Source organism: Neopsephotus bourkii, unplaced genomic scaffold (assembly GCF_033783945.1).
Source record: "Neopsephotus bourkii isolate Nb327-2 ecotype Australia unplaced genomic scaffold, CSIRO-AGI_Nbou_v1 NB_580, whole genome shotgun sequence".
NCBI lineage: Eukaryota > Metazoa > Chordata > Aves > Psittaciformes > Psittacidae > Neopsephotus > Neopsephotus bourkii.
Window position 1 is genome coordinate 1594812 of NW_026901081.1, and position 21147 is coordinate 1615958.

The following is a 21147-nucleotide window of genomic DNA, read 5'->3' on the forward strand; positions in this document are numbered from 1 at the left end:
ATGGTTTAATACCTTTACTTAAAGCTTTTTGTACAAACTAATGGGTTTGGGATCTCTTTCCCCAAAGAGAGCTGTTTCTGAAGACACACGCCCAGCAGACTGTTCGATGCAAGCAACTGCTGTCAGAGCTCTCCTACATCTACCCTATTGATCTGGTATGGTTTTGACATTCTGCTTGATGAGAAATAAGCCTCCTTTTTATCACACTGTGAGCAAATACCATGTTTTATTCATGATGAAACTTGCTCTTCACTCATGCTGGTTTTTCCCAGCTTTTCCTTGGATTTGGTCCCTGGATTGGGACTTACAGGGGGGGATTTACGCCAACATCTCTCAAATAGTCTCCACTACAAGAGCAGAATGGCTGTATTTTAATGGATGCTTTCCATTCTGTTTACCATGATATAAAGTAACCCTGACAGTAATCTAGCTGAGCTGTAATGGAGTGCACATAAACAGATGTCAAAGTAGAGCTCCAAAACCTTTATATAATGAATTAAGATGAAGCTCTCCCTTTTTCTATGTAGCCTTTATTTCTATATAATATAAAGCATGAATTAAAATACAAACTCACTCTGAATTTAGTTGAATTATTTAGTTTCTTCTCTCAAAAAATGCTTTGTTGTGATGGGTTTTTTGTGCAGGTTTCTGTGTTCTGGGTGTTCCTTTTCCATTCTCATTGTTGGCTTTTAACCTTGCAGAATGATCAAAAGGATTACTTTGTTTGTGGAGTCAAGCTTCCGAATTCTGAAGACTTTCAAGGTAGTTGCATGTTCTTAATTCAGTTGTTACAGTTGGCACTGCTGATGAACTTCATGGAATTAAGTAAATGATAGGAATGGCTTAGGATCCAAATACCTGGTTGAAAAGGGACTAGTAGTAAACATGCATTATTTATTCCTAATTCCTAGTACAAAGGGGGTTACTGTACCTCAGTATTCCAAGTCTCAATACTGGGACACTGGAGCAGGTTACCCAGAGAGGCTCCAGAATTTCCATCTGGAGTCTCCATCCTTGAGGATGCTCAGAACCCAGTGGGGTCCTGCACAGCCTGGTGTAGCTGATCCTACACTGAGCAGGGTGGTAGGACTGTGCAGTTTCCAGAGGTGCCTTCCAAATGGAGGGATGCTGGATAATATTTGTCTGACCTAAAATTCCATTGTGGCTACTGGCAGTCCATAACCCTGGATGGGACATTGTGCATGAATCTCCATTCAGTTTGCTGTAGCTGCTGGTGAGCTTATGAAATACATATGTTGCATAAGGAAGACTTTAAAGCTGGAGTATGTGGAGTATTTTGGAAGTCAGCTTCTCGTTTAACTGTCTGTAGTCATCCTGTTGCAGAAACAAATCTGTAATATACCTTTCTGAGTAACACTTACAGGTGTACAATTGTACAGGAGGGTGCTGAGGAACTGGCACAGGGTGCCCAGGAAAGCTGTGGCTGCCCCATCCCTGACAGTGTTCAAGGCCAGGTTGGACACAGGGGCTTGGAGCAAGCTGCTCTAATGGAAGGCTTTTGGAGCAACCTATTGCAGGGTGGTGGAACTGGATGATCTTAAGGTCCTTTTCAACCCAAGCCATTCTATGATTCGAGGTTATGCTCTCAGAGCTCAGTATGATTCACAGTTGTGGCTGAGCATCACTGTAAGCTTCTTGGAGGGTCCTCTGTACAGCTGATTTCACAGGACTCCATTGTGCCTCTGAAAGAGTGATTCTCATGTTGTTTGCATTGGTGTGTTCACTTACAAAGAACTAAAACAGAGCAAACAGAAAGGAAAAGCCCTCAGAGGCTGAAGGCTGTAATTTGAATTGCCAGACCTGTGTGTATTCCCCCTCAGGTGAAACTTTAAGGTTGCAACCTTAAATGTCCAATTAAAAATGATACTTTAAACCAATGGGTTAATCTAAGTTCTTGCAGTTATTGGCAGAGAATAGATCTCATACCCTGGGGTCAGTGTCTCTCCAGCTGATCTCACCAATGAATGGAGCTTGGAGGAATGCAGCTTTCCCTGACCCCGGTCATACATGTCAGCTCCATCTCAGACATGCAGAAAGCTTGAGGCTTCAGTTTTGTCTTGGGGATTTTGTTTTGCTTTTCCCATTTCTTCTCCACCCTCCCCTACTCAGCAAGTGTTGAAGAGTCATTTTTAGCTTTGAAAAGTGGAAAATTGTAAGGAGAACAAGGTATCCCCCATTTTATATTGCTCTTTAATGGAAGAGGCAAATGCAGTGAAGTGCAAGCAACTGTAAAACAGCCTAAATTTCAGTCTTGAACCTCTTCTTGAGTTGTAACTTCTGGCAGCTTCATTATTGTATCGTTCTCTGAGCAATAATATCTGAAGGGGCCTACAAGGATGCTGGAGAGGGACTCTTCATCAGGGTCTGTGGTGATGCAGCAAGGGGTGATGGGTTCAAACTGAAACAGGGGACATTCAGGTTGGAGATAAGGAAGAAGGTCTTCCCTGTGAGGATGCTGATGTGCTGACACAGGGTGCCCAGAGAAGTGGTGAACGCTCCATCCCTGGCAGTGTTCAAGGCCAGGTTGGACAGAGCCTTGGGTGACACAGTCTAGTGTGAGGTGTCCCTGCCCATAGCAAGGGGTTGGAACTGGATGAACTTAAGGTCCTTTCCAACCCAAACGTTTCTATGATGAACTTGCACTCAGCCTACACTTGGGTTCAATTGATTATTTAAATAATCTTTTTGTTCTTGACAGCAAAAGATGATGGAAGCATTGCTGTTGCCCTGGGCTACACTGCTCACTTGGTGTCAATGATATCCTACTTCTTACAAGTGCCACTCAGGTATCCAATAATCCACAAGGGCTCCCGGTCTACAATAAAGGACAACATCAATGACAAACTGACGGAGAAAGAGCGAGAGTAAGTATGTTGTAAATATGCTTATGTCCTTTATGAAAACAACAAAACCCCCTTGAACAGTTCTGGGTAGTCTGAAGGGACACAGAGTTTGAAGTTATTACTGCTTGACAGGCTGAGAAGGTTGGGGCTGTTGAGCCTGGAGAAGAGAAGCTGCATGGAGACCTCAGAGCAGCTTCCAGTGTCTGAAGGGGGCTGCAAGGATGCTGGAGAGGGACTCTTCATTAGGGACTGGAGTGATAGGACAAGGGGTGATGGGTTCAAACTGAAACAGGGGAAGTTCAGGTTGGAGATAAGGAAGAAGTTCTTCCCTGTGAGGGTGCTGAGGCGCTGGCACAGGGTGCCCAGAGAAGCTGTGGCTGCCCCATCCCTGGCAGTGTTTAAGGCAAGGTTGGACACAGGGGCTTGGAGCAAGCTGCTCTAGTGGAAGATGTCCCTGCCCATGGCAGGGCGCTGGAACTGGAAGAGCTTTAAGTTCCCTTCCAACCCAAACCAGTCTGGGACTCCATGATCTAAAACCTAGTAAAACTAGTACTTTGTTTTAACACAGAGGATTTTAATCAACTGAAAAAGGGCAGTGTAAGCTGTTCCCTACTATAAATCAACTTAATTCTCAATGAGGAGTGTTTAACATGTTCTGCAGTCATTGTCTTTCAACATGTAGCTATGCTATTGTTATTGTTATGCTACTAGGAAACAGGGTCCTGCTGTCCTTAAATTCACTCTCCACATCCTCTCATGTGTTTTGGCACTTTGCCTCTTTCACACTGTCTTTGCACCTGTGTGCTCTAATGTGAAAGTAGCTGCAATTGTTGGTTAGGCTTTACATAAAGCCTGAAACCACAGAATTCAAAGGAACTCACTGCTGACCATCTGTCAAGGCCAGGTCTGATCCTGTCTGTGTGTGGATGGTGGCAGGGTCAGGAACTTTGTTATTCCATAGGAAAGGTTTGGAAAAGTAGGAACGGAAATGGCTGAGGGGAAATGCATTTATGGAAAGGAGCTGTGTGTGACACAGGACCCCTCTTCTCTTTGGAAATGTGCAATCAAAGTATTACATTAATTCCTAATGGTCCAAATCAAGTTGGAAGGGTCTTATTGTGCACAGTTGACAGGATTGGGATGCTTGGAAGTGTCTGATTTGTCTTTGAAGCTTAGTGACCATTGGCAAGCAGACCCCTGAGTTGAACTCACTGAGGTCTTCCTGTTCTGACACAATAAAATAGGGCTATAGAATGATGTCTTACAAATGAATTCTGATACCATTTTAAGAACTTGTCCAAACACTTCTTGGGCAACTTACCATGAATCTGGTTTGCTTCAGTGTAGTTCTCTTTGCATATGATCAAACTCTTTCCTGTTCTTAGACCATTTCTGTCTCTGCTCTTGTGAGACGTCACTTGGAGCACTGTGCAGTTCTGGTGTCCTCAGCATAGAAAGGATATGGATCTGTTGGAACAAGTCCAGAGGAGGCTACGAGGATGCTCAGGGGCTGGAGCATCTCCTGTATGGAGCCAGGCTGAGAACACTGGGGCTGTTGAGACTGGAGAAGAGAAGCTGCGTGGAGACCTCAGAGCAGCTTCCACTGTCTGAAGGGGGCTACAAGGATGCTGGGGAGGGACTCTTCATTAGGGACTGCAGTGATAGGACAAGAGGTGATGGATTAAAACTGAAACAGGGGAAGTTTAGATTTGATATAAGGAGGAAGTTCTTTCCTGTTAGGGTGGTGAGGGGCTGGAATGGGTTGCCCAGGGAAGCTGTGAATGCCCCATCCCTGGCAGTGTTCAAGGCCAGTCTGAAAAGAGCCTTGGGTGCCATGGTTTAGTGTGAGGTGTCCCTGCCCATGGCAGGGGGTTTGTAACTGGATGATCTTAAGGTCCTTTCCAACCCAAACTATTCTATGATTCTATCTGGAAAACAGATTTCAGAGGAGTGGAGCTGCCTGTGTGTGGGTGTAGGGAAGATTAAACCAATTTCCTGTTGTCTGAGACAGATTGGAAGGTTTAGTCCTTCAGGCCGTAGCCTCACAGCCCCTCCTGACTTAATGTTTCATTTCACAATAGGTTTCTGCAAAGGAGAAAGTTTTTAGCTAAGTCTCTGAATCCCTTTGGGGCCATTTCCTTGTGTTCTGCAACACTTTAGTCAGGATTAGCTCCTGCTGAGATCTTCTGTTCTTGGCTTTCAGAGAGTAAGTCCCCCCATCTCTCAAAGGACTTGGCTAGCTATAGAAAACCTCCAAAGGCTTAACTTGCACTTTTTCATTCCAGACTAATAGCTCATGTTTCTCACCTGCTCCTGAACTGAATTGAACATAGCAATTAACAGCCATTAGTGAATGTCTTCTTTTCAGTCACCTGCCATTTAGCAGCTTTTCAAACTCCAGCCTCAGCTGTTGAGTAACTGCAGTGAGGTTTTCTCTCTGCTGCATGATGTTGTGTGTTGTAGTAATACTGATTATTGACTGGGTTAAACGTTTTCCTTGCCTTTATACTTCTTTTGGACTCCAGGGTTGCCCTGAGATCCGTATTAAGAGCTTCTAAGCTCTTTTGGAGACCTCATAGCAGCCTTCCAGTATCTGAAGGCGGCTTATAAGGATGCTGGGGAGGGACTCTCCATTAGGGACTGCAGTGATAGGACAAGGGGTAACGGGTTCAAACTGAAACAGGGGAAGTTTAGATTGGAGAAAAGGAAGAAGTTCTTTACTGTGAGGATGCTGAGGCACTGGAATGGGTTGCCCAGGGAGGTTGTGAATGCTCCATCCCTGGCAGTGTTCAAGGCCAGGTTGGACAGAGCCTTGGGTGCCATGGTTTAGTGTGAGGTGTCCCTGCCCATGGCAGGGGGTTTGGAACTGGATGATCTTAAGGTCCTTTCCAACTCAAACCATTCTATGATTCTATGGTTCTAAAAAGACATACATTGGAGGAATAACTGATATCTTTACTAGAGAGTATTCCATAAGTACATATGTTTGTTTCTACTGTTACACTGCATAAATGTCTTGCTTCATTCTAAGCTTTCTTTACCAGGATTTTCAAGCCCTTGTTATAAGCTGGTTAAACATTCTGAGAGCTTTCACGACATAAGTTACTTTATCTGCTTCACACCTGTATACTTGGATGTTCCAGGTCATTCAATATCAAGGTTCTTGTATGTTTGTCTGCTGCAGTTACTGTTAGACCAGACCTGAAGAGTGTACAAATGAAGCAGGAGGCTCTGGTGAGAACTTAAGCACTTGTCACATGAGTGCAGGTAGAATGAGGTGTAGAATACCTACTGGTAGCATACAATACATGATCGGCTTTGTAACTGCAGAGATGGTGGTCTTTATAATCTATTCAATAACTGTTCCTTTCTTGGTTCTATAAAATAGCTCTGGTGCTATTACAAGGCTGTTTCTGTCATAAATCTACTTGTGACTTTCTGAACCACCAAATTAAGGCAGGAAAATGTTTCTTCCTAAATATCTCATTAATGCACTTCTTCAGTGGTCCCTTTCCACATTTCCAGAGTGCATCAAATATGTAGGAAGGAAAGAGTATTATTGCTTAGAAGTTCTGGAGCCAAGATTTCAAAGCATATGAGTGTACCCTCGGTACGTTTGCAGGTGATACAGAGTGTTGATGTGCTGGAGGATAGGAAAGCTCTGCAGAGGGATCTGGACAGGTTGGAACTATGGGACAAAGCCAGTCATATGAGGTTCAACAGGGCTTAGTGCTGGGTCCTGCACTTGGGTCACAACAACCCCGTGAAACACTCCAGGCTTGAGGAATTGTGGCTGGAAACTGCTCATGGAAAAGGACCTGGGGGTGCTGATTGATGGAGCTGAGCATGAGCAGCTTGTGCCCAGGAAGCCAACAGCATCCTGGCCCCTTTCAGCACCAGTGTGGCAGCAGCACCTTGAATCCTGTGTTCAGTTCTGGGCCCCTCACTACAAGAGAGACATTGAGGTGGTGGAGCATGGCAGTCAGGTGATGTTCCCGATGACTGGAAAAAGGGAAATATAACCCCCATTTTCAAGAAGGGGAAAATAGATAATAGATGACCCAGGGAATTGCAGACCAGTCAGTCTCACCTCTGTGCCTGGCAACATCTTGGAGCAGATCCTCCTAGAAGGCATGCTAAGGCACATGAAAAACAACAAGGTGCTTGGTGACAGCCAGCATGGCTTCACCAAGGGGAAATCCTGCCTGACCAATTTGGTGGCCTTCTATGATGGGGCTACAGAACTGATGGACAGGGGTAGAGCAGTCATCTCCTGGATTTGTGTAAAGCATTCGACACTGTCCCACACGACATCCTTGTCTCTAAATTGGAGAGACATCAATTTGATGAATGGACCACTCGGTGGATAAAGAACTGGCTGGATGGCCGCACACAAAGAGTTGTGGTCAATGGCTCAGTGTCCGGCTGGAGACCAGTAACAAGTGGTGTCCCTCAGGGATCAGTGTTGGGACCGGTCTTGTTTAATATCTTCGTCGCTGCCATGGACAGTGGGATTGAGTGCGCCCTCAGCAAGTTTGCCGATGACACCAAGCTGTGTGGTTCAGTTGATGCGCTGGAGGGAAGGAATGCCATCCAGAGGGACCTTGACACGCTGGTGAGGTGGGCTGATGCCAACCTCATGAAGTTTAACCATGGCAAGTGCAAGGTCCTAGACCTGAGTCGGAGCAATCCCAGACACAGCTACAGGCTGGGCAGAGAAGAGATTCAGAGCAGCCCAAGGAGAAGGACTTGGGGGTGCTGGGCAATGAGAAAATGAACATGAGCCGGCTTCAGTGTGCACTTGCAGCCCAGAAAGCAACTGTATCCTGGGCTGCATCCAAAGGAGCGTGACCAGCAGAGCGAAGGAGGTGATCCTGCCCCTCTGCTCTGCTCTCGTGAGACCTCACATGGAGCATTGTGTGCAGTTCTGGTGTCCTCAGCATAAAAAGGACATGGAACTGTTGGAACAAGTCCAGAGGAGGGCACGAGGATGACCAGGGGCTGGAGCAGCTCCTATATAGAGCCAGGCTGAGAAAGCTGGGGCTGTTGAGCCTGGAGAAGCTGCGTGGAGACCTCATAGCAGCTTCCAGTGTCTAAAGGGAGCTACAAGGATGGTGGAGAGGGACTCTTCATCAGGGACTGCAGTGACAGGACAAGGGGTGATGGGTTCAGACTGAAACAGGGGAAGTTTAGATTGGATATCAAGAAGAAGTTCTTTCCTGTGAGGGTGGTGAAGCACTGGAATGGGTTGCCCAGTGAAGTTGTGAGTGCTCCATCCCTGGCAGTGTTCAAGGCCAGGTTAGACAGAGCCTTGGGTGCCATGGTTCCTGCCCATGACAGGGAATTGGAACTTGATGATCTTAAGGTCCTTTCCAACCCGAACTATTCCATGATTCTATGATATTTCAGCTGCTTGAGACAGCAGCTTGTTCCTCCCTCCATTGACAAACAAACATGTTTGCTGGATAAAGCACCTACATTCTTTAGCATCATTCTTGCAGAGCTGAAGTCTCACACTTCATCAGAGCCTCAGAAACACAGGAAGAATGCTGAGATTAAACTATCAATGATATGTTTTGACACTGTCTGTCAAGCCTAATGCTTCTGGTAGTCTGCTCCCAGATTTTATATAGAGAATAGCTTAGAGTTTAGAGCAAAATAAGGATTGTTGTGTCTGGAGGGAGGCAGACTCTGTTGTTGCTGTTATTGTTGTAGTATTCCTCATATAGTCTTCATTCAGTGCTGATACATGCTGAGCATCTCACAGAGTCAATGCCTGTATGTTTCTGGCTGGAAGCTACTGAATCTCTTTAAATCATATCAGTCTCCTTTTAGTTGTAATGTGAGTACAGTGGAGCACACTCATGCCATCTGTTTTGGGAGCCTTTGGGCATCTCTGACTTCAAAGCTATGCTCAGTTCCTACTTCTTGTAATTGAGATATCATATAACGTTTCTACAACCTGCTTGTTGAATATTAAAGAAAAGAATGCTCATTTAATCATGAGACAGCTTTCTAAATCATGCTGCTACTTGTCCTGTCTGAAAACCTGTTGTGAGTAAATGCAGGAAGTGATGAGTGGTGGAGAGGGGCTTTGGACAAGGGCCTGCAGGGACAGGCCAAGGGGAATGGCTTGAACCTGGCAGAGGGGAGACTGAGCTGAGCTCTTAGGCAGAAGCTCTTCCCTGTGAGGGTGCTGAGGCGCTGGCACAGGGTGCCCAGAGAAGCTGTGGCTGCCCCATACCTGGCAGTGTTCAAGGCCAGGTTGGACACAGGGGCTTGGAGCAAGCTGCTCCAGTGGAAGGGGTCCCTGGATGACAGGGGTTGGAGCTGGATGAGCTTTGAGGTCCTTTCCAGCACAAACCAGTCTGGGATTCTATGAGTAAAGCAAAGAGATCAAGACTTCCTCCAAATTACCTTTCTCAATGTGTTGTCTTTCAATTCAATGTGACAAGCTGGATTGGCAAATAAGTGGTGATGAGCGTTGCTCAACAGGCATATGGATAGTTTTGGAGTGTTTGAAATCACTTGTAGAATGAGTGTAGTTGAAAAGTGATCCTTGCTACCATGGCCTTGCTCCTGCTCCAATTAGTATGAAAAATCAGAGTTTCAACTGTAGTAGACTTACTACCACAGTACTAAGGTGGTTATTGCTTTGTGGCTGGTAACAGATAAGCCACTTACCACAAAGTCATCTCACACAAGTAAGTGAAGAGTAACTTTTCCCTGCCATTAACATCTTCCAGCTCACTCGAAGTCTTTAATCACATTTGGTACTTGAGCTGAGATAATACAATGGCAGCTTGGGGAAGGAATCTTGGCAAAGTCCAATCAGATGGAGGGAGATGGTTTGTTGAGAAATCTAATAGCTGTCAAAGCAACGTTGAGTCTTTGTGGTAGATTGAGTGTGTGTAAAGTGTTGCTCAAAGAATGCTTGTTGCCATGAACTTATCTTGAACTGCATTATTACATCCCACATTCTTGAGGCTACTCAGCTAGAGTCCTGGCTTGTTTTATTCCTGATCACCAAAACAATGCTTTTTGCCTTCCTTGGGTCAGCAAATATTACTGTGTGCAGATTAAGGATTACATCAGGTGTTCTTGAATGGATTTAGATGCTGTTAACAACTGGTTCTGGGAACTAGGAGCTTTTACATGCTCCTGGCTGAGGCTGAGAAAGCTGATTTTGGTTAGTGCAGTAGATGAGACCACTGACCCCAGACATCTACAGCTGACAAATGTTTCTGTGAAGACATATGAGTCTTAACTCACTCCCATTGGAGCACTAGACTCCTGCTGAGATGATTTCTCTAAGCATTACTTCATTGCTCAAGAAGCAAGGACTTGACCTGTATAAAGTGTCCTCTAGTTAAAAACTAAGCCTTCAGTGGCAGGGAGATGTAAAGCTGTGGTAGGGAGGTTGTCTGCTCTGTCCTCACAGATAGTCCTTCTTTGTAATGGTTTGTATGTGGCAAGCCTGGAATTCAAGCTGGGATGTGTCATGAAAACGTCTGATTTACTAAAGGCCATCAGGGTTACTCACTCCATGGATTGCTAGCTGTGTTCTGGAGGTGTTTGAAAGCATTAATTGCTGAAATACTTCTGGTGTCCCCAGCATAAAAAGGACATGGAGCTGTTGGAGCAAGTCCAAAGGAGGCCACAAGGATGATCAGGGACTGGAGCACCTCCTGTATGGAGCCAGGCTGAGAACATTGGGGCTGTTGAGCCTGGAGAAGAGAGGAATCTCTTCCAGTGTCTGAAGAGGACTACAAGGATGCTAGGGAGGGACTCTTCATTAGGGACTGCAGTGATGGGACAAGGGGTGATGGGTTCAAACTGAAACAGGGGAAGTTCAGTTTAGATATAAGGAAAAAGCTTTTTCCTGTGAGGGTGCTGAGGCGCTGGCACAGGGTGCCCAGAGAAGCTGTGGCTGCCCCATCCCTGGCAATGTTCAAGGCCAGTTTGGACAGAGCTTTGGGTAACATGGGCTAGTATGATTCTATAACGATACCCTCCTGTCTAAATTGCTGGCTGTCTTGTCCAAAACTGCCTCTTTGCTTTCTTTTCCCTCTATCTAGCCTGTACCTATTGAAGCTATTGTAGGTTCTCCAAGAGCAAAGTCACAGCCGTTACACTTCTTAATAAGAAGATGGCAGCCCTTCTGCTTTGCATTATCATCATCTTGAGCTATTCAGATAGGCATTTCAAAAGCCCATTCCATAAAGTTAAACTGCCAATACGTATTGCTTTCCCAATAAAGTAATTCTCTTTGTGTTGTGTAAAGCTTGAATGAGGATATGGTTTTTTTTTTCCCCTTGGCAGTCAGTATTTTTGTCATCAAGTTTGTTTTACAAGTTTCTCTCCAGTTACTAAAACTCCTGTAGTAACCAAATCTGCGTTCACTTGTGATTTGTGATTCATCCCCATGTTTTAATGTCAGCAGTAAGAAAGCAAAGTGCATGCTTTTAATCCTGCTTTTCCATTTGATTTCAGTGTTGCTCATCAGATGGGGATCTTAGCTTCTTAGTTTGACACTCTTCCAAGCATGCTGATGGCTGGCAGACTGGTTAGCTCTTCCTGGTAGGCAACTGGGCACCTTGGGGTCAGTTTGTGGCCTCCACCATCATTTGGTAGCTTGATCTAAAAAGGGTATGAGGAGTATTGTGTTGCAGCTTTGTAGTTGAGAAGTGTGGTGGTGATGGCGGTTTCCTACCATGGCGTCTTCGTTGTGTTCTTTCCAACAGGCACTCAAGCTGCTTGTCTGCTATGTAACATCAGTGCCAGTCTCTGCTCTGAAGCTCGTACAGCTGTGGAGCAGCTTATTTGAGAAGGAGATGGGCTTTGAAGCTGGGCTTTGCTGCTGCAAACCTCATGGAGGTCAACAAGGCTGACAAGATAGCTGGAAAGGGGCTTTGGGCAAGGGCCCATAGGAATAGGCCAAGGGGAATGGCTTGAACCTGCCCGAGGGGAGACTGAGCTGAGTTCTTAGGCAGAAGCTCTTCCCTGTGAGGGTGCTGAGGCACTGACACAGGGTACCCAGAGAAGCTGTGGCTGCCCCATCCCTGGCAGTGCTCAAGGCCAGGTTGGACACAGGGGCTTGGAGCAAGCTGCTCCAGTGAAAGGGGTCCCTGCCCATGGCAAGGGTTGGAGCGGGGTGAGCTTTGAGATCCCTTCTAACACAAACCAGTCTGGGATTCCATGATTCCGTGATTCCATGTGCCTTGCTAATCTGTCAAAAGGAGCCTGACCAGCAGGTCGAAGGAGGTGATCCTGTCCCTCTGCTCTGCTCTTCTGAGACCTCACCTGCAGCACTGTGTGCAGTTCTGGTGTCCTCAACATAAAAAGGACATGGAGCTGTTGGAACAAGTCCAGAGGAGGCCACGAGGATGATCAGGGCCTGGAGCAGCTCCTGTATGGAGAACAGGCGGAGAAAGTTGGGGCTGTTGAGCCTGGAGAAGAGAAGCTGCATGGAGAGCTCAGAGCAGCTTCCAGTGTGTGAAGGGGGCCTATAGGGATGCTGGGGAGGGACTCTTCATTAGGGACTGTAGTGATAGGACAAGGGGTAATGGGTTCAAACTGAAACAGGGGAAATTTAGGTTGGATATAAGGAAGAAATTCTTTCCTGTGAGGGTGGTGAGGCACTGGAATGGGTTGTCTAGGGAGGTTGTGAATGCTCCATCCCTGGGAGTGTTCAAGGCCAGGTTGGATGAGGCCTTGGGTACCATGGTTTAGAGCGAGATGTCCCTGCCCATGGCAGGGGGGTTGGAACTCAGTGATCTTAAGGTCCTTTCCAACCCAAACTATTCTACGATTCTGTGATTCTATTGGAGTGTTGGGTATTCTTGTGCCTGTTCTTCATCAGACTGCTTTTCCTAATACCCACTTGGAATCATCCTTGGGAGTACTGATTTCAAGTGACCTGGCTTGGACAATGGGAGCCCTTCTCACTTAAAAAAGGATTTTAAGGTTTGCATTCTACTGATGCAGGAAAAGCCCCAGCACTATTAAATAACAAAAGCTTTCTGCAGATACAACATTCCTTTACAGTGAGCAAACAGGATGTGGTTTGTGTTGGAGGGAAGACACCAGCTCCTTCCATCAGTGCCTGCCCCCCTCGCAGACCCCCATAAGGGCTGAGGTTGAAACAACTCAAACTTCAGTAAATGTTTAGACCGTGTTCTTGTCCACTCCTCATACTTCAGCCCTATCAAGCAAGAACTTGTGACTTCTTCAGGTCATTATCTTATCTGGTTTGGGCTGTTTAGTTCTATCCTCTTACAGGGTGTTCTATCCATGGCTTAAGCTTAAAATCCATCATTCTATAAACTACCATGGTTCTTGGTAGTGTTGTGTGAGGCACAGTTGTTCCCCTCATCTGACGGATGACTCTGCTATCACACTGCTACAGGCACAGAAATGCATCAGCTCTTTATCTGTGCAAGAGTGAATAATTGGGTTTCAGCTGCATTCTGCCAAGTCCTGCTCTGTACTCATCTCCCTGCAGCCATCCTGCTGATTGGCCTTGGAAATAAGGAGTGAAGAAGACCACAGCGTGTTGGTTCTATCACAAATCCAGTACATGAAGTTGGGCAGGAAGCAGCAAAGGTGTTTCAGATATGGTGGTACTGGCTTCATTTAGTCAGTGGACTGAGTCTGTGATCTTCAGTGAACTCATAGGTAATGTCTTGATGTCCAAGTGGATGAGTGGTGTTCCTCAGAGGTCAACATTGGGCTTGGAGCTGTTGAATATCTTTGCTGGTGCCATGGACAGTGGGATCGAGCACCCTCATCAGGTTTGCTGATGCCACCGAGCTGTGTGGTGCAGGGACACTGGAGGGAAGGGATGGGATCCAGAGGGACCTGGACAGGCTGGAGAGGTGGGACCATGTGAACCTCATGGAGCTCAACCAAGCCAAGGGCAAGGTCCTGCCCCTGGGTCAGGGCAATCCCAGCACAGACACAGGATGGGGGAGATGGGATGGAGCAGCCTGAGGAGAAGGACTTGGGGTGCTGGGTGAGGAGCAGCTCCCCATGACCCAGCTTCAGTGAGCGCTTGAGCCCAGAACCCCCCCGTGTGCTGGGCTGCACCCCCAGAGCGTGAGCAGCAGCTCAGGGAGGGGATCCTGCCCCTCTGCTGTGTGAAGGGGAGACCCCCCCTGCAGCCCTGATGCAGCTCTGGGGCAGCAGCACAAGAGGGACGTGGAGCTGTTGGAGCGAGGCCAGAGGAGGCCATGGAGCTGCTGCGAGGGCTGGAGCAGCTCTGCTCTGGAGCCAGGCTGAGAGAGCTGGGCTGGGGCAGCCTGGAGAAGAGAAGGCTCCTGAAGGGGAGACCTTAGAGCAGCTCCAGTGCCTAAAGGGGCTGCAGGGAACCTGGAGAGGGGCTTGGGACAAGGGCCTGTAGGGCCAGGCCAAGGGGAATGGCTTGAACCTGCCCGAGGGGAGACTGAGCTGAGCTCTTAGGCAGAAGCTCTTCCCTGTGAGGGTGCTGAGGCACTGGCACAGGGTGCCCAGAGAAGCTGTGGCTGCCCCATCCCTGGCAGTGCTCAAGGCCAGGCTGGACACAGGGGCTTGGAGCAAGCTGCTCTAGTGGAAGGGTTCCCTACCCATGGCAGGGGTTGGAGCTGGATGAGCTTTAAGTTCCCTTCCAAACCAAACCAGTCTGGGGTTCTGGGATAATTAAGTGTTCTTAAAACAGCACTGTCCTTGCTGTTAATTTGGCTTGCAAAGCCATGTATATTAGCAGTCTTTGAACTTTTCCATCACTTTGCGAATTAAGGTTTTCTAACACAATTCCAAACTGGATTTGGAATTTGACTTACACTTGCCAAAGGGGATGTAATATCCTATTTAACTTGTGCCACGCTTCAGCCTGTGGAAAACAGTTAGCTGTGATGTGCAAAAATCATTATTTTCCTGACTTCTTCCCTAAAGAGCTTTCTGAAGGAGAGATTAAACTTTGAGACTTTGAATATAATTTGGGATACGGCAGAAGCCTGAACAGAAGAAAAGAGATCTAAACCAGATGGTGGGATACCAAAGTAGAAGCAGGTGAAAGCAGTTAAAAATGAAGCAATTCCTTAAGCTTTAAAAATAGCTTGTATTAAAGACAGGCGGTTATAGACAATAAAAATGGGCCACCAATCTATTGGTCCATCTGGGATTTTTCTGGATGCAGAGGAGTCCATAAATCCCAGCACACAACAATAAATGTATTTGGACTCGCATTCAGAAGAGATACTTGAGGTCTGTAATAAATGGATGGAATATAAGGATTCTTTCAGCTTTTCCTAACAGATCCCATCTGCCTGCGCTGAGAATCCTGTAGTGATTTACTGCATGTTCATCAAACACTGAAGTTCTCCTGTAAAACAGCTAAAGGTTAGTTGAAGAGATAAAGTTAAATGAGATCTCAGTGGCTGATAAGTCCTTGTCTAAGGTCAGCTGGAAAAGGTAAGAAAGAGGAGTTCTTAGTGGTAAGTGTACAATACTTAGCACAATTTATGTGTAAAGACGGGTTTTGGTTGGAGATGCTGTAGTAGCAACCATCCTGCCCATGCTGTCTTATCAAAACCAGTGCTTTAGTGTGTACATTCAGGTCACTAAGAGCTCGGTTACAAGCCTTTCTTTTATTAAGTAGTAACTAATACTTTTTATAAGGGGGAAATAAAACACCAAACCTGATTGAGTCAAGCTGGAGACACCTCACCTTGAACTGTAAGTATGAAAAAAGCCTTGCAAGAGGCTTTTTCTACCATCTGCTCTTGAGATTACTCTGACTTCCAGCAGCAGAGGAGCATAATCTCCTTTGTTACACCTTGAATCGTAGAAAATAAGGCTGAAATCAACACTGGAAAGTAATTTAGACAATCTTCTGCATCAAGGAATAGTGAAGTTTATGTAGAGGGAGGTGTTATGGCTGAGATAAGAGAGGTTTAAACTTGCCTTAGAGATACCTTTGCCTTCTTTGTGCCTGTAGCTGTTATGATTATAGGATGACCTGCTTGTATCTGGATGAACAGGCATTTTCAGCATCATGGAGTGATGGCTGGTGGTCTCATGGGACACTTTGCAGCTTTTGGATTGGGTTGCTGCAGAGTTGCCATAGGATCTACTTCCAGCAGAAGTGTTGTCAGGCTCCCAGACAGGTACAGGTGGCAAAGGCATTCATCAAACCTTGTGTCTGCTCATCCTGTGCTGCCCCAGACCACAGATGTTGCTTGGGCAGATTCAGGAATACACCTTGAACTGAGGACTGAAAGTTGCCTTGGTTTAACCCTGATATTTCTGTTGTATCTTAATGAAGCACTCTTCATCAGGGGCTGTAGGGATAGGACAAGGGGTGATGGGTTCAAACAACAGGGGAAGTTCAGGCTAGATATAAGGAAAAACCCTTCCTCATGAGGGTGCTGAGGCACTGGCACAGGGTGCCCAGAGAAGCTGTGGCTGCCCCATCCCTGGCAGTGTTCAAGGCCAGGTTGGACACAGGGGCTTGGAGCAAGCTGCTCTAGTGTGAGGTGTCCCTGCCCATGGCAGGGCATTGGAACTGGATGATTTTAAGGTCCTTTCCAACCCAAACCATTCTGTTATTCTGTGGTTCAACTGAAATGGAAATGATGGCAGTGAGCCACTAATAGTTTCATCTTGACTGGAAATGCATATGTTGTATTTATTTTAGAGGAAGGTTTTTAAACCAGAGTTGACAGTTTAGTACCTTGTCTTTGTAACCTTAAAATGTGATTTATTGTGGTAAGATCACTTCGCTGTTCAGTTTCCTGCAGGTATGTGTTATGTCTAAGATGTGTTCTACTTGACTGAATACCATGTTAGCAATAAACATCATTAAAGACTGACTCCAAAGTAACAGTCCTGTTGATGGTGTAGTTGGGTGCTTGTAGCTCAATACCCATCATTATGTTATTTCTAATGCAAATACCCAGACTATCTCAGAACAGCATTTGTGAAGTGTTGCAAGATCCTTGAAGAACTCCACATCTAATCCCATTGCTGATGGCAGGGTGCCGGTTCTGTAGACTCGAAGCACAGGTAGGCTTTCAGCCCTGTTTTCCATTTCAGAGGCTGACTTGAGGTTACTTTTCCCCTTCTTAGTGACTGTGAACACAGCACACAACCTTTGCCTTGCTTTTTCCTTTTCACAACTCCCTGGGAATGGTTTAATGAGGTTTAATACCCTAGAAACTTCCACGTGGAGTCTATGGTGTAAAATAACACCCATGTTGACACTTCTCTTAGCTGGGATTTCTTTCCTTTCCACCCCTTTTTGCCCCCTTCCTCTTAGCCTTGCACTAATCTGCACTCTGGTACATGAGGACACGCTTTGATTTGTTGCTCTCCTTTGAGTTTCTTACTGGTAGGTGTATTTTTGTACATAGATCAGCAGTACTCCAAGCCTTGACTTGCTTGTAATTGTTTGCTTACTCGTTGCCTATCAGACCTGCCTATCCTTATGTGTAAGGATAGACTGAAGATCAGTTGACCTCTGTACATCAATACCCCTTCTTTATTCTTAGTACTACTCGTGGTTAGTGGCATCCAGTTGTGTAAACAAAACGATTTCAGTGCTAAGAATAGTATCTGGTTTGACTATTGGGTGATTTAGTGACTTTAATCTGATTTAGCATTAGTACTGAGTATGGAGAAGGAGAGATTCTTGACTGGGTGTTTATAATGTGCTCCCTTCTGACTTCCATGCCAGTTTTTCTTGATGTGGTTTAAGCTGAAGAGTTCACATGAGATTGAGCCGAGCTCTTAGGCAGGAGCTCTTCCCTGTGAGGGTGCTGAGGCGCTGGCACAGGGTGCCCAGAGAAGCTGTGGCTGCCCCATCCCTGGCAGTGCTCAAGGCCAGGTTGGACACAGGGGCTTGGAGCAAGCTGCTCCAGTGGAAGGTATCCCCGCCTGAGGCAGGGGTTGGAACTGGTTGAGCTTTAAGGTCTCTTCCAACACAAACCAGTCTGGGATCTCTTCTGGTGACCATACAACAGACATTTGTATTGGTGTTTTTCTACTTTCCTCTAAACGCATCACTCTTATTCCTCTGAACTTGAATCTCTTGGATGAAGTGTGCTGCTTCAGAAGAGCTGAATGATTTTTACTTCCCCCAACCAAACATGGCAAGAATGGGAACAAGGAAGGTACATGTTGCACAGTGGACAAGCAGATGCCATTTTCCATTTTACTGAGTGCTTTATGATGATAAAAATACCAAAATAGTACTTTTCAGATGGTGTTTTTTTTGAGCAAGCATAACTAAAACCCTACAGAGCAGCATGCCTGAGAGACTCGGCTTACAGCCATGCTTGTTTAAAGGGCAGGCAAGAAGAGTTTCACATAGGGAGCCAGCAGTTAAAGTTGCATTCAGTTATACTCAATGCACCACTACATGAAATGTTGGGGTTTGTATCCCTGGGTTTTATTGCTTGTGACCAGGCAAGCAAGATAACACCCAAAGAAGGAGATGTGGAAGCTGGTAATGTAGTTCTCAGCGTCACAAATGCTCATGCACAAAGACATCCTCTGATGTTTCTCATGTAAATGGTTATGTTATGAAAGCTGACACGAAGGTGGATGTAGTTGAGAGGCTTTCAAGGGTCATTAGTGGGAGTTAGAGGGCAGGAATGGGAATATTAGCAAAGAGGGGAGGAGCAATGTGTTAAATACAAAGCTTAGTCTTTACCACTTAAACTGTGTGTGAGATGGTGGCAAGAGCTGTAAACCAGGGTTTTATCCTCTTTTTCTACACTGCCTAACAACAGAATACAGGGTTCCCTTTACCAATGACTCAATGAAATCCTATCTTCTAGTGAACCGTGGCTTGTGTTCCTAATGGGGCTTTTATTGTCAAGCTTGAGTTCGTTTTATACTCTTAATTGTAGAGGTATCTTTAAATCTAAACCCTGTTCTTTCTCCTTAGTGTAACTGTAGATATTGAAATGAATTCCTTTTGATTGGGGTTTTACACTTAGGATAATGCCTCGTGGCATTTTTGTAGCGTGTGTTCACTTGGAAAGCTTTTCTTCTCTTGCATGGGGAACTAGTTGGATTTATAGCTCTATTAAGCAAGGTGAGCTAGAGATAGACTATTCACAGGGATTTTTATATCCCTCAAACTCAAAGTGACCCAGTGAGCTTGAAAATAGCCTTAAACTGAAAGCTGATGTCTTAATATTTGATCTGCTGTGATCATGACCTGTTAACCTTTAGCTTTAATGGCTCTATATAATTCTCCTTAAAAGTACTCTACTGTGGGGCTGATTGATGATAAAATACCCTTTGTGTAAGCAGCCCTTTAGGATGTGTGTTGTTTCTAGCAGATACTGATCTCCTCTATTTGTTATCTTCTGTTTGAGGGAGACTTGGGTTCCTGATGTAATGTGGGTTGTGCACAGATAATACGCTCAGGATCTTGATTAGGAGCTACAGAACATACGGTGCTTGTAAAGGCAAGAGCTCATTTCATGGGGTGGTTCCCATAAAGGTACATTTTAGATTGCACTGAGATGACTGCATTGCCCACGGTGACCTCACAGCCTCTGGTGGCAGGGAACAGTCAAAAGCTCATCCTAAGAAATGCAGTGTATGGGTATTAAAGGTGTTTATGAGAACTGCTTCACTTAAAGATTCCTAAAATATACATATAAAATCACATTCTTCAATGCAGGCTCTCAGTAGTTTAGGGAATAAAGTTTTAGCTCTCTAGTACATGCAGCACTAAAGACAGGAGTAAGCTGTGCTGCATCCAGGTGTTTGAAATTGGGCAAAATGCCTTAGTTATTAAATAGGAGAAGTAAACTTTGGACCTACTGAAGTGAGACCAGAGGAGGCCATGGAGCTGCTGCAAGGGCTGGAGCAGCTCTGCTCTGGAGCCAGTCTGAGAGAGCTGGGCTGGGTCAGCCTGGAGAAGGCTCCTGAAGGGGAGACCTTAGAGCAGCTCCAGTGCCTAAAGGGGCTGCAGGAAAGCTGCAGAGGGGCTTGGGACAAGGGCCTGTAGGGACAGGGCAAGGGGAATGGCTTGACCCTGCCTGAGGGGAGACTGAGCTGAGCTCTTAGGCAGAAGCTCTTCCCTGTGAGGGTGCTGAGGCGCTGGCACAGGGTGCCCAGAGAAGCTGTGGCTGCCCCATCCCTGACAGTGCTCAAGGCCAGGTTGGACACAGGGGCTTGGAGCAAGCTGCTCCAGTGGAAGGGGTCCCTGCCTGTGGCAAGGGTTGGAGCTGGAGGAGCTTTAAGGTCCCTTCAACCCAAACCAGGCTGGGATTCTATGATGATATTTTCAAGGGCTGTAGTGACCTCTGATGCTGAAACTGACTGAAGCCTTTGCTGCATGGGTGAAGCTTGTTGAAAGACAAAGCATCCCTTTACGTTCTTTGAGCCTTGTTCCAGTGTGATGGTAAAGTGAGCCTGCAAATGTCTTCTGTGTATGAAGAGGTTTGTGCACATTCAGTCACAAAATAGGAATCAGAAGAGAACTCCTTTCTTTAAAAGATTGTTTCTATTCGGAAATGAGCTAAGCAAATGGAAATAGTTGACTGCAAAGGAATAACGTGGGGTCTTGTGTTTTACTGTGCTATAAGGAAGTTCTTTACTGTGAGGGTGGGGAAGCACTGGCACAGGGTGGCCAGAGAAGTGGTGAGTGCTCCATTCCTGGCAGTATTCAAGGCGGTAGGACAGAACCTTGGGTGACATGGCCTAGTGTGAGGTGTCCCTGCCCATGGCAGGGGGTTGGAACCAAATGATCTTATGGTCCTTTCCAACCCAAACCATTCAATGCTTCACTTCATGAGAGGAATGTTGCACCACTGGGAGAGTCATAAAGCATCTCTTAAAAAGCTAAAATACTTTAGAAAACATAGTCCATTAGCTCAATTTTGACATCAGTCTTTAAAAGGTGAGTGACTGGAGCTGCTGAGGACTCCCAAGTGCATTCCATGAAAGGGATTCCCAGGAGAAGGCAGCCTTTTTAAGTGTTCCCCTTCTGAGAACAGGAGTCTGTGGCTTTGACATATTTAAGCATCTGGATTATTACACCTTAAATGCTTTTGTTTTCCTTGTTTTCTTTCCCATCAGGTTTCCTTTATATCCAAAAGGAGGGGAGAAGCTTCAGTTTGAATACGGAGTGTATCTTCTCAACAAAAACATAGCACAGGTGGGTACACTGAGCTTTCCTTCTTCTCTTACCTACTGTGTGCTTAGCATCAGTGTGTCATGGATGTGCATCCACTGGCTTGTGATGCTCTTCTCTGTGGTGAACATTTGTGAATTGGTGGACATG

The 21147-nt window shown here is 45.9% G+C and overlaps 1 protein-coding gene across 4 annotated transcripts in view; it reads left to right on the plus strand.

Annotated features, from left to right (window-relative positions):
* UVRAG (UV radiation resistance associated) overlaps positions 1 to 21147 on the plus strand; it is a 96522-nt gene that overhangs the window by 44007 nt on the left and 31368 nt on the right. For all 4 annotated transcript variants that reach the window (XM_061351401.1, XM_061351402.1, XM_061351403.1 and 1 more), the window contains exons 10-13: positions 68 to 155; positions 702 to 762; positions 2720 to 2885; positions 20943 to 21021. In XM_061351401.1, the coding sequence (XP_061207385.1) occupies positions 68 to 155; positions 702 to 762; positions 2720 to 2885; positions 20943 to 21021 (394 nt within the window). The remainder of the gene's footprint in view (positions 1 to 67; positions 156 to 701; positions 763 to 2719; positions 2886 to 20942; positions 21022 to 21147) is intronic.